Raw genomic sequence first — 13,801 nt, forward strand, 5'->3', positions numbered from 1 at the left:
CTCTTATCCCGGCCCTCTTCCTGAGGCATTCACACTTATTAATCACATATGAGTGTATATTGAACTTCAGTTTGGAAAACAATCTTTAGGATGTTGATTTCAAATAATTAAGCTTAACAGCAGAACTGAGAAACTAGCCATTACAAATAGTTTTAGTTACACAGTATATGATCTTGTATAGTCACTAAAATGTTACAGATTATTAATGTAACTTTTAACATGCAAATTGGCAATTGTTGTGTTACTAACAATTTAAAAAGCAAGTTAGCAACAAGGTTAATGTTATACAAGTGTTCCATTTGTTCCAATTAGGTGTGTACAAATCAAGCATATCGTTAGTTCAGGCAAGCAACGAAGTCAAGCTCAGCTCACAATCCCAGCATTCAGCTGAACAGCCATCTTAAGCAAGCCACATCAGCTGACAGCTCAACTGATTAATCTGCTAGCATTAATTGGCAAATTCCTTTCAGATCCCTTTTCTGACAGGGTGTCACACTGTGGGCGTGTCTGTTCTGTTTTGGTCAGTTGGTTGTTTTCAGTCAGTCATGTTATTTATAGTCTGTTTAGTATCTGTCTTATTGTGTTGGGTTCTGTCCTGTGTCCAGTATCAGTTATATAATTTGTTGTGTTTTGAGTTTATCTGAGTTATTGTTTTGTCTGTTCAGTATCTGCTATTTAGTCGGTTTTGGTTCCATGTCTTTGTTCCCAGTCCTGTGCCTTAGTTCATGTCGTAGTATTTGCTTCTAGTTCTTTCTCTGCATCATTTTGGTTTAGCCTGCTCAGTACTCTGTGTTCTAGTTCTGTGTTCTCTTTTAGGTTTTGTCTGTTATGATCCCTGTGTTATAGTTGGTCGGTGTTTGTCTGTTTACGTGGGTTCCTGTTATTGTCTTCAGGTCTTATCTGGGATTTTGTTACATGTGTTCTGTCTGTGTTGGTTATTTTGCCCCATGTCTCCATGTCAAGTGTTCCGTCTGTTCCCTCCAGTATTCCTCTGCCTGCTTGTCGGTTTCCTGTTGGATTCTTGTCTTATGTCCTTGGTCTTTTGTACCCTGTATGTCTGTTTATATGTTTTCATATTTCTGTTGGTATTTGTCTGCGGGCTTGTTGGTAGTTCTGTTAGTTTGGGCCTGTTTGGTATCTGTCTGTGTTCCGGTCAGTTCACCACCCTGCCCGTCTGCGTCTGTCTGCTGTCATTATTAGTACCACCTGTCCCGCCCTCCTCGTTAGCCAGTGTTTAAATGTGTGTGACTTCTGTTCAGCTGTTGTTGGTTCGTTGTGTGTTCATCCACTGCCGTGTGTCTTGCTTGCCTGCCTCTGCTACCAAGTTTGTTGGATTATCCTTTGTTCTGTCTTCCCCTGGATCATTTGTTTATGACTGTGGGCTTAAATAAATACCCAGAAACTGTACCTACTCTGCCTCTGTGTCCTGCGTTTGGGTCCTAAAACCTGTTCCTGCCAGCACACATGACAAATTGTGACACAGGGTTGCTCAATAATTATTGATCCGATGGGGCATATTTCATTATCGGAATCGGAAATGGATTTTGGCAGAGAATTTAGCCGATAACAATGCTAACATGCACTGCTGCTGTTGTTGCACTCTGGGCATCATAGAGCCACACAGACGCAGTGCAGGCAGTTAGAGTTTTGGATATTTTTCACTGTTTCAGAAGGAGACAGCGCATTGCATATGGCATCAGTTCTTCCTCCTGTCCTCCTTCCCTCTGTCTCTGCTATGATCACTGCAGGTAACTACGTGCCAGTTTGAAGCTACATGGCAATAGAAGCTAAACAGTTAAATTCCAGACAGCTTTCATGTAACTCGTTGTATATCTAGCTATTGCCAAGCTAGATTTAGCAAGGTGTGTGGATGAGAGATGTGGACAAATAACTTGTACATGTTGTGCTTTTTAAACAGATGTATCGATAAGAATTGTCTTTTACCCGGGAGGTTCTATTGCACGTACTACAGTAACGAGGGTAGCTGTCGCCAACTCGAGTAGTTAAATTCACTTCGCCGTCTCCAACGCAGCCTATCTCTGCGCTGGCCGCTGTGTGTGGGTGCACGCCCACATGTGTTTGCGTGCAGAGGCCGCAGCTTGATAATTAACAGTATGGTCTTCCGCTTCAGTGCTATCTGTATCTGATTATTATGTAATTCAGCATGTCTGCGCTGTTCTATACAGGGGTTCTTTATTACTGCTCTCAGCCTCGGGCTTTCTATATATGCACAAGGATGGGCAGGGAGGTGTGCTCCCAGAACAGAGCCATACCTCTTTGCATCGTCCCATACTTTATGATCTTGTCTTCATTAAGCCTCAGGGATTATGATTTTTGCTCCACTACTGTAGATGTCTTTCTCCTGTTTTGAACCCCCGTGATAGGATATCCTTCAGAACACGCTACAGCTTCAGTTTTGGAAAGCAAGGACATTTTTTTGGCGATGAGGACATCTCAGCCCTTTGTAACTTCTTCAAGTGGAAATTTGATGTTTTAAGACTTTTAAAGTTATGGTTATGGCTACGGGTTAAGACTATCTGTATAATTTTAGTGAAGGCCCTCACAAGTATAGACGTGTGTGTGTGTGTGTGTGTGTGTGTGTGTGTGTGAGACTTTGTCTTCCTCACCCAGCAGCGGAGGCAGCCAGTTGAAGTTGGCCTCACAATGGGAATCCAGGAAAGTGATAACTTCTCCTTTAGCGGTGGCGGCTCCAAGCAGGCGAGTCCTGATCAGCCCCTCCCTCTTCTTGGTCCTCAGGATACGAACCTTTGGCATCCGAATCATATACTCCTCCAGTGGCACCTTTAGGTGCTCTGCACAGAGGGCCATGGAGGAAGGAGGAGATACAGGAAAAGAGTGAGATCATCGATCCCATATTCAGTGCTGTCAAGAGTTATTTTGTTAAGTGGTCATTTGCATTGTCCATTTACTTCAGCAACAACCAACAGAGAAGGGACTTTCAGGCACATGGAGATGAACATGGCCAGTTTGTCTGATTTGCTTTTTTTGTGTTTCTTATTGGAGAAAAATTAGTTTTCAAAGCTAAACACCTGAGAGTCTCATCTTCGTTGATATTTTAATACTCCAAAATCACCACTGGCTGCAACTGATTGTATTCAGTTGCATAGTTTTGCAATTTTACTTTCATAAAATCACTACTTTTGTAGTTTAGAGGATTTGTGAGGCATACAGTATTTTCACCCACTATAACTTGCAATCTCCTTGATCTTGGAGTCAGAGCATACTAACTTCATGTTTCATGAGGACAGCAAAAGATATTTTATTTGCAAGACACTGACACATTTTGAATAGATGAAACTAGTTTTCTGCAACTACATTTTATGATAGCAGTGTGGACATTTAGGACAAATAGAATAGCCCAGTGAGAGACTGGCTGCCTGTCCAAGGTGTACCATGCCTCTACAATTGAATATTCTCTTGAGGTCTAATAACCAGCTAATTGTCCATTATCTTGCAACATATGTGAACTTTTTTTCCTGAAAAATTACCGGTTCTTGCAGAGTAAGTTTAACAGTCTGAAATTATCATAGTGAACCTGTCATCCCCAACCAATGCTGCAGGCCTCCTTCTAGCCACACTGTAACAAGTAAACAAAAATTCTAGCACATTATAACCCAAAGCAGCAGTGTCAGGTGGATGGACAGTTCATTTTGTAGGACAACAGTGGGCCCTTTGACTGCCACTGTAATCAAATCACATCCATCACTGCAATCAAGTAAAGCACAGCTACCATTAGTCGTAGGCAGGTTGATTTAATGGTCTCTCTGAGGAGGAAAGGCTGTTTTTGTTATGTGATTTAGATGACCCTGAAGACATTTCCATTTGATGTTTTATTGCACTTTATATGATGATTATTAAAATATCCTTCATCCATCCTGACTTTTGCTTGGATGATCATAAACTCCCTAGTTCAATTGCAGCAGATTTTAGTAGAACTTGGTAGAAGAGATATTGTTCTCTGTTTGCAGATATAAAGCTTTATGTAATGTATGTTATTTTCTGATAATGGTTGTTTCTCCACTGCAATTTATTTGGTAAGTTTGCACATGAAGGTTTCCACAGTATCTAAACTCAATATCCTTATTCTAAACCTACCGTGTCCCAATAATGAAGGATGTTGCAGCCTCCACATGTGTTTTTTTGAAGGATGTAGAATTTTATACTAAAAACTCATCCTTGCGGATAAGAGTGCGAGACCTGAGTGCTCTCAGTGGTTTGAAAAGAAATCAATCCTGAAGCAGTAAAAAGATGAAATATAACTTTGACAGCTTCTTTACAAAAAAACATAATACTGCCTGTTGATGGGAGCAGAGAGAGAGAGACTATGAGAACTTGAAAAGTTGACCTTTTAACTTCATCTACTGGAAACTTTTACTTTCATGCCAACTGCAGAGCTGAGGTTGACAGAGACTAAGAGAAACGGATAAAGCAAGTGCTCTGAAAGGCTGCCTTTTCAATATATATGCAGATGACCTGCAGCAGGAAAAATAATTGTTTGTTTTTTCTATGATATTGTGAGGGAGGAAGAGTATAAAGAATGGCTGAACAACGTTAAAAATGACAGGGAAGAGACAGAGATGAAAAGTGCAAACTGAAAAATGAATATTCTCTAAACTCCACAGAGCCAGGCCTTTTTGTTTCCATCCTTCCATCCATCCTATTATCCTTACTCCCCATCTGTCCTCTCTGTTTATTCTTTATGTCTTCACCCATTATGAATTAAACTGTACTTCTTGTCACAGAGAAACATAAAACACCTACAAGAGCAAGAGAAAGGATGTGACAAGAATGATGAACTTTTCTCTCTGTTACAATTACTGCTTGTAAGTGATGACATGTATGCATGCTTTATTTTGCTATTGATGTGCTTTTCTCTTAGGTGCTAATTTGTCTTTTTTAATTTGCCTCAACATTTTAGGGTAGCTCAGTAGTAGTTGTAGTAGTACTGGTTTGAACATCTATAGTCCTTTTCCACCGGTGTTTCCATCCATCCATCTTATACCCACATACAGGACACAGGGTTTGGATTCCCATACTACAGCAATACCACATATAGATATACAACAATTCATACTCATATTCAGACTCATGGGCAATTTATTTATTTGATAGCCTGATCAATACAATAGCAGTAATTGACTGGACTTTTGTGGTGAAGAATTGAACAACTAAAACTAATGTGTCAAACCTAGCTTAGCTACGAAGATTTTCTGTTTGCACTGTAACCATGGATGCACAGACAGCTACCAACTGGATAACTTTCGATGCTAAAGAAAAAGTCAAACAGATGTCTTACAGACTTATGGTTGTCTATTCCTGACAGACATCAAAGACGCACTGCTTGCTCTATAAAAATGTAAAAACGTAACACTGATCACAGCACTGTCTGTATGACATTTGTGTTCTAGTTTGATTCCTTGAGTTATGGCTCAAAAAGAGGTGTGATGTTGAAGCAGAAGAGATACATACACTCACTCAGTTCAGATGCTACACCTATTTGTAATCACAGGGTCCGCTGTGCTGCATGAAGACAGAGGTGTTTGACACTGAAACAAGGCTTCAATACAGTGATCAGTTCTGCAAATAACTCTCACCTCATCCTGATCCCTTCAAGCTGAGTGTTTGTGATGCTGTTGAAAGCCATCACTCTTTTTTTTAATCCGCTACCGTCTCCTTCTATATCACCCCATCACACAAAATCCCAAATCTAATCCCTCCATCTCCAATTTTCAGACTTGTATGTCTGAAAATGTGACATCTTTGTCTCTCCTTCCAGATTCTGTCTGACTCCAGTGAAGGTCAGCCATCTTTATTTTCACTTCCTGTGTTTATTGTGTTGCACAGCAGCTGACCTACACGCTGTAAAGAGTGACATTGCAATAAGGGCAGAAGGGCTCTGTAAGGTCTGCGTCAAACTGTGAGGAAAAGGCGAGCTGTCCTCCCTGCTCCTGCAATAAATCAACCCATTAAAACTGACCATTACGAGCATGGCTCTGGCTCTTTATAAACACTCACCCTACACCCAGTGACGCTTACATCATCCTGCTAACGACAGGAAGCAAGACAAAATTAATCAACGGACATTCGCCCCGTGTGCAAAGTGAACTTGTATGGGATAAGGTGAGGGAGAAAAATCAGAGTATTTAATTATGATTGGTTAATTTTCACTGAATAAATTGGAATACAGCTCATACTGTTTACTGAAAGCAAGGATGCAATTAATCACGCTAATGAGAGCGAACTGATGTCGGAAAACACATTAGTCTTTATTAGAATGTGAAGCGGATTTGATTGCAGGGCTGAGGTGTCGTGGATGTTGGGGTCATTTCACAGTGTGGAGCAGAGGGATGAATCAAACCAGGCTGGTGATAAATATCCAGACCATTTATTCAGCACAGACTAGAATCCTCCTGAACTCCCACTATACCATCCATCCCTTTCTATTTTTCTACCTCCCTGCAGTCCGTCACTCTTATTTCTCCTGTGGATGGTGCTGGAGCAGCCAGGCCTTCTTTCATCTGCTCACGTGGGGGCGTACTCAAACATGAATTAACGGCTAGCATGTAAAAGACTCAGCAGTTGGCCTCAGGCTCTTTTCAAAGTGTGTGCATTTAAAATGTCATCGATAAAATGTACATACATTTGTAGCTTATGCTTGTATTACTTTGATGCATGTCCCATGAACTGAAATCACACCTGTTGACGGAATTGTTAGTCAGTGCAGGTCTTTCACTGCATCACAAGCACCTTAACTGCAACATGTCCCTCTTAGCATTGGCATTTTAAGCAAAAATAGCATTTGAGAGTCACTTTGAAATATTAGGCTATTCTTTGAGGAAAATGTGTTTTTAAGACAACACAATATAATTCTACGACTATTAGAAAATTAATAAATGGTGACCTAACCCTATTTAGCATGTCAATTATACTGGTGTGGATGTGTAGTGTATCTTTCTTTATGTAAATTCGTTTTTTAAATCAGTCCATTTGTTTCCAATATAGCATAAATGTGTTTATTTGTTGATGAAGTATGACTTATGGTATGCAGACGCAAAAAAAATGCAATTCCAAGACTAAATACTCAATGTAGCCATATGTCATACTGAGGTATTTAGACCTATATCTAGAATTGATTCACTGAAACCACTGCAACACAGCTACCCTTCTGGAAATTACAAGTCCTCATACCTAATTTACTCATAAGAGTTACTGTATGCAGCTTAAACAAATGTTTAACTAATTTATCAAATGTGTTGAATAAATAAATTCTTTTTAATTTATATCATCTCTTTTAAGTACTAACACTTAACAACTAAATCTATTTTTTAACAACTAAATCTATTTTTGTAACAACTAAATCTATTTTTTGGTGTCTTTACATTTAATAAATGTGTTAAACCATGCTGACTATTGTCAAATGTGATACAAGCTGATTTTCTGTTACAAGTTGTCTTTCTGCGTGATATGAACACAAACTCACACACAATAAAATATGTGCACATATACACACACACGTTTCCACCACAGATACCACCAGCAACATCTTCCCTAATGCATTTTTTAAAATTCAATTAGCGTTGAGACACAGTGGATCCAACATGGCACGCTGAGCTCTGTTGCCAGGGTGGTGGATTAATCCCAAGATGCACTGGCACACCACCAAAGACTGGAGCTGCTCGTTTCTTCCATCAGCAAAATATTCCAATGCCCTTGTGAACTCCATCACACTTTGTCAGTTTTCTTCCTTTGCCAGCTTGAATTTTTCTGCTATCATTAAAAACAGGGTTCTTGGGGGAGTGACTGAGCATGTTGTTGGTCAGTGTTTGCTGTACTCTTAGGGGACAGGATCCACAGGAACGTTACGGGTACACGACAAACCAGTGATGCTCAGCAACGTTACTGCGGATGTTGCATTAATCAATCCATCATTCTCACGCTCCATCTTACCGTTGTCATGAACAAGATATTTAAATACCTTAAGCAGCAAATAATTCCCAACCCAAAGTGGGCAAATCGCTACGTACCGCCGTATTTGAAGAGACTGCCTGTAACCTCCAGCAGAGTACACATTTAGCTTTACATTGGACTGTAAAATGCCCCAATGTGTGCTGGAGGTTACAGGTCGATGAAGCCAGTAGAACTACATCATCTGCAAAAGTGGAAATACAGTCCTGAGGCAACCAAATCTGAACACCTTGACTCCTTGGCAGCTAGGCCTACTACAGATTCTGTCCAAGAAAAACACTGACAGAATCACAACAAGGAAGTTAAACCAATATGTACTTCTGCTAGCACTTACTCTATCAAATGTAATTTTATTTCCCCTTAAAATTAATGAGCAAACAGCTGAGGCAGTGAGCTCAGAAAGACGGTAACTCTAAACAACATAGCTGTTACACTATGACACAGCAGAAACTAAAGGCAGAAATAAAATTAAAAAGCTAGCAGACAAAACACAGGGCCGACAATGGTGGCTGAAGTTGTGTTCAAGTTACACAATTTCATACCTGTTACCTCACAGAACAACTGCTTACGTTCAATATTAAAACAGGGAGAACCAACAAAGGAAACCTGCAATAAGGACAGAAGACAGACAGACAGAAATCTTGATATAAGGATGTGCAATGTGACAAGAAGACTTTTTTAAATTCTGTTTTGTGGTTTGTGTTTTAATTTTAATTACATAGAGTTTTTCAAGGTGTCGGAGAAAGTGAAGGCTTGTCTTAAAGCTGGGGTAGACAACGTTGGAGAATTAGCAAGAGAGCAAAATTCCACCTCTGCCTTTCACCTCGGCCTCCCTCCAAAGCCACTCCCCCAAAACACATTTTAGGTAGGTAGGCCAGCCAATCATTTCATTCAGACCAATTATTGGCTGTGCTTACTATAGTCCTGCATAATAAGATAATGCCAACAAATATAACAAAAATGCTTCTGAAATAAATTACTTTAATGAGAAGACAAATTCTCTCATTAAATATCATTCTGATTTTGGAAAAAAAGAGGGACAGGCAGGCTAAGGTGAAAAAAAGAAAGCAAAATGATAAAAGATGTCTTGATGCAAGTCTATAAATAAACATGTGAACATCTAAACTAAGCAGTTGGTGGGGAATTTGATCTCATTCTTTGAGTCGATGGTTTTATTTTGGAGGTTCCAACTCTGTTTGAAAGGAGACCTGCAGCCACACCTGTACATATTCTATGTCGCACTTACTACTTACTCAATCCATGTGTTAAGCTCTGTTAAGCTCCGGGCCCTGTGGGGTTAGCACTGAGCTCTTCTGATATGTGTTAAACAAATGTGTTGTGCAACCCACCTGGAATGTGTCAAACATCACACTTAAAAAAAACAGGAGATGCTGTCCCTAAATATCTCAGAAATTCAGCTAAATTACTGTTTTACTGATAGATTTGCGCTCACATCATACTCCTGGGTTCAGACCAGCAGATAATTAAATCCCTGTTGTTTGCTGAATTTCTAAATATAAGCTCTTTCTAAAACTGCATATCAAATAAATATGCATGAGCAAAAAACAAAAACAAGACAATGAACCATAGAGGAAGAAATACTTTTTATGGTTTACTTACTACAGTTACTGTTAGTGAGGAGTTGAACAAGCAACCTGAGTGACTTTATATAAGCCTAATGTAATGTACTGCTAAAAGCATTTTTGTATGACTTTGTCCACTAACAACTGTACATGTACTGTCTCTTAACCTTGAAACAGTCAGACAATGTTTTAGTGCAGGGGTTCTTAACCTTTCTGGCAGTCCAACCCCTTTTGAAAATATGTCTGCGGACAAGTCTGCGCCAGGTCCGCGCGGCGACTAGTGCTACCAGGGCAACAACCAATCTACTGCGCATATGTGGAACGTGTCCGCCAAGCTGACTGCAGAAGGTAGTATAAACAGAAGTAGTCCGCGGGGTCTGCAGCTGTCCGTCTCTGCTCCAGGGTATATTCGAGGCTTAATAAATGGAGAGACGGGCCCTCAGTTGTGCTGATGGAAGTTTACAGTTGCTTGGATTGTCCGGAGACAGCAACAGTCTGTCCCTGACTCATCCTAAAATAGGCCTAAGCATTAAACCGACCATCATTAGACGAAGAACCTGGACCAACTGGTAGGCTACTACCAGCCGTGTCTCCTCTTTCTGAGGGTCTCATGTGCCCACACGGATCACCGTTTCCCTGTCTCCTACGTGTTTGTACACCTCTCACCCTCAAAACAATGCCAGAGCAGGCGATTTCCATTTGTCTGTTTTTTTTAAAGAAGATGTTTTTAGCCACAAAAGACACAGACCTGTGAGTTGTAATCAAGTTTCTGCTAATATGACAGTTATTACTTAGCTGCAAGCCAAAGATTACAGATCGCTGGCGCTGTAATCTTTGAATAGACTGACAGGACAGCTGATTTGTTGGTTGCCTAGCAACCTTAAAAAAAACGCAGCGCTTTGCTCTTTTCTAAATTCAAGGCGGATATACAATAAGGTCACAATAAGGTCCATAAAAGGAAGAACTTGAGATGTTTAAATATAAATTTATTACACAGATTGACCAGCTCCGGATTTCCAGTAAACATGTATTCTATTCTATTTGCCTATTTGAAGAGTAAAAATAATATAAGTGTGCGACAGGACTTGAAGAAAACTGGCCCAGCTGAGGGCGCTCTTTCAAAAACACTCAAAAAACTCACCATATCAAGAGTTGTATCAAACAAGGAAGTAGGAAGTTAGCATAAATAATTTGACAGCTAGTCTGCACCAGTGCTGATTTACCACACTCCTTTACCCCGAAACGGGGTCAGATCATCTCATCAAATAGCTTTTAAAATGTTCTGCAACATTTTTCTAATGATTTTTTTCATAGTGGACAGATAAAATCACAGTTCACTTAAAAGAGAAAATTGGAAAATATAAATGTGTTGCTTAAATTCACTTCCTTGTTCCTGTTACAATATGCAGTTAAAATACACTAAAGACTGGATCAGAGACAGGTGAATTTGTTAAGTGGCTTTTAAATGAAGTTGCAGACTACATTTTGTAGGTTATAGCTTAATGCAGAGGCCAATGCATACATTAGCAAAGCAATTTTTATTTTGTCCTCACAGTAAACGGGACTCCTCTGGTTTTCTGCTCTTCAGAAAGACGTTTGAATCGATCAGCTCCCACTGATGGCTCAACATCTCTAAATGGCAACACTTAATTAGCTCCTTTTGTCCTCTGTCGTCTATCTCCGTCTCAACCTCCCTCCTCATATCGCTCTCTCCCTCGTCTCTCCGTCACACTTCACTGAGCGCCATTACCTCATTATCTCCATACACCCTCAGTCACACACTCACACACACACACACACACACACACACACTGACATGAATGAATAAACATGCAGAACTTTGTCTCCTATCTCCTCATCAACTCCGCTTCCTCTCTCCACCTCTCCATCATGCAGATGGTTAGGCTGCTGGTGTTGATAAGACTGTTCAAAGTAACTCTACACTGCTGACAGCAGCTTTCTCAAGCAGCGAGAGTAACTAAATCATTAATAAAAGTGTCCTGAAATTAAATCAGTCCATTAAGTACAGATTAGAAACTTACAGTGTTTACAGTAAGTATGTTTATTTCTACGCAGGCCAGTAGCAGATGCACCAGTCTTTGCCTGCAAATGGGCATAGCTAAAGGATGGTGATGTCAGTTGTTGAGTAGGTCTGTCAGCAGTATTGTGCAAGAACAAGCTCTCTAAACGTGCTTTTGTTTCTGGTGAACGAAAAAAAACGTCTGTCATAGTGGCAACCAATTTGAAACGGCACATCGAGTTATATGTGAGAGTGAATGATGATCACAAGAACTCATTAACAAATGTTGAGACCACGAGCCAATAGCCGCGGTTCCTCCACCTTAATGGGAGACAAACTCCCATTAAAAGAAATTAACTTGCTATGAGATTTGCTGTGAATATTCATGGTCAACAGGGATGACACCTGCCTTTCATCTGCTAATCACAAGCAGCAGTAGATATTCTTAGTCTCTAGAGGATGCATTCTAATGGTTTTAGTTTTATAACATTTTCTCTGGGACCACCATGAAGCCAAAACATAATAAAACAAAATACAAAATGTCAAAATGTAATGGCCGTCCCCAGAGGATGACCCTTTTACATTTTAGGCACTCTATTAGCTTTCTTTAATCAAATCAAAGTCTCGTGGAAATAACACAAGAAACCAGATTTTGAAACATCTTAAAACAAGTATAAATACAGACACTCACAAGAAAAATTGTCTAAAACATGGCAGAAATATGACACAAAGACATCTCAGCACTCAAACTCCATTGGTTTCATTGTTCTCTTATGTTGCGTTCACAGTGTGGTATAAAAATAACAGCATGGCAGTAAACATCAACAGTTACTGTTCTCTTGATTTCATGGCCATTCTGACACACAGAGAGTAGCATTGTTTGACTTTCATTTTGAAAATGGCTGTTTTCACTACTTTATTCTCACCATAAGAGCAGATAAGAGCAGGTGCAAACATGTCTGTGGCTTCAATCAAAGTTTCTGTGGTTGGCAGCACTGTGCACCACCACTGGCATAGGTTACAATACTTTAGCACACAATGACATATTTTTGCACAATTAGCAGTAGACCTCTTGTGGTCAGCTCTGTGGTGGCTCCAGTTTAGAGGCTGTGATGATGTCTGCTGGGAGCCGTGCTGTCTGACCACCAAAACACTTCTACATCTGCCAGGAAATAAATCAAAAGTCATTCTGCGTAAGAGCAAAGTAAGGCCACCCTTTATTTGAAATGAAGTATTGCAGCCATTTGTTCAGCTGATCCCATCGGGAGCAGAAAGTAGGAAAGTAATTGGACGATCAATCTGCCAATGGCAGGTTTCCATCACAGAGTAGCTGATAGTGCAGTGTGGTCCCACTGAGTAAATACAGGCTCTGCTACTGGCTGTAATTACATGACACAAGTCTTTTTTATTCTGAATTAAAATCAATGTTATTGACAAATGCAACAAAAGTATTTACACTAGAGCTGAATAAAATAATGGAATAAAGTCACAGCAGTGTGTAAGCATTAATGAGGGTTTTCACCTAAACCTAACACCCCACCATGGGCAAAGAGGAACTTGGTTTTCCTGCAGTGCTTTCAACTGAAGCAACTGAATATATTACTGCTGCAGTAAGAAAGTGAGAGAACCCTCAGCACTCTGTGATTCAAAATCTCCTGGGGAAAAAAAGTTAATTTAGTTTGTAAAAATTTGTTTAGCAAAAGTGGTTGCCAATATTATATGAATGAGATATGTAGATCCCCATTCAAAGTTTGTTTTAACTTGGTAGTTATAAAGAGGGACATTGGCAGAGAATGTTGTTTTTATTTCAGACTTGCTTTGGCAATGTAAACGTCTGTTTCCCATGCCAATAAAGCCCCATTGAAGTGAATTATATTGATAATTGATAATAATGTGTCTTCCAAGGGAACATTGGACATACAAAAAACACTTGTATGCATTTGTTCTTAAGTTGCACATAGGCTACATGTGAATTAAGAAGAATCTTTTTTTCCTCTTACTCTCTAATTGAATTCTTACTGTACCTGTCAAATAAGTCATGGACAGAAAGTAATTGCTCCACAGTGATTGAAACACTTTGACCTAAAAATTGTAATGCCTTAATCTGAATGAATTTAGGTTGATACGGCAATCAACTAAAATAAAATATAGATAGAAACAAAATATACTCTAATACTAATAAAAAGTAATCAGACCAGTTAATAGGGGTTTA

The 13,801-nt window shown here is 39.7% G+C and overlaps 1 protein-coding gene across 6 annotated transcripts in view; it reads right to left on the minus strand.

Moving 5' to 3' along the window:
• LOC123962925 (polypeptide N-acetylgalactosaminyltransferase 10) overlaps positions 1 to 13,801 on the minus strand; it is a 369,356-nt gene that overhangs the window by 324,573 nt on the left and 30,982 nt on the right. For all 6 annotated transcript variants that reach the window (XR_006823100.1, XR_006823101.1, XR_006823102.1 and 3 more), the window contains one exon: positions 2,628 to 2,813. Coding sequence is in view for 1 of the 6 variants with exons in the window: in XM_046039428.1 (XP_045895384.1) it covers positions 2,628 to 2,813 (186 nt within the window). In the remaining 5 variants the exon portion in view is untranslated. The remainder of the gene's footprint in view (positions 1 to 2,627; positions 2,814 to 13,801) is intronic.

This window comes from Micropterus dolomieu, linkage group LG23 (genome assembly GCF_021292245.1).
Source record: "Micropterus dolomieu isolate WLL.071019.BEF.003 ecotype Adirondacks linkage group LG23, ASM2129224v1, whole genome shotgun sequence".
In the NCBI taxonomy this organism is placed as follows: Eukaryota; Metazoa; Chordata; class Actinopteri; order Centrarchiformes; family Centrarchidae; genus Micropterus; species Micropterus dolomieu.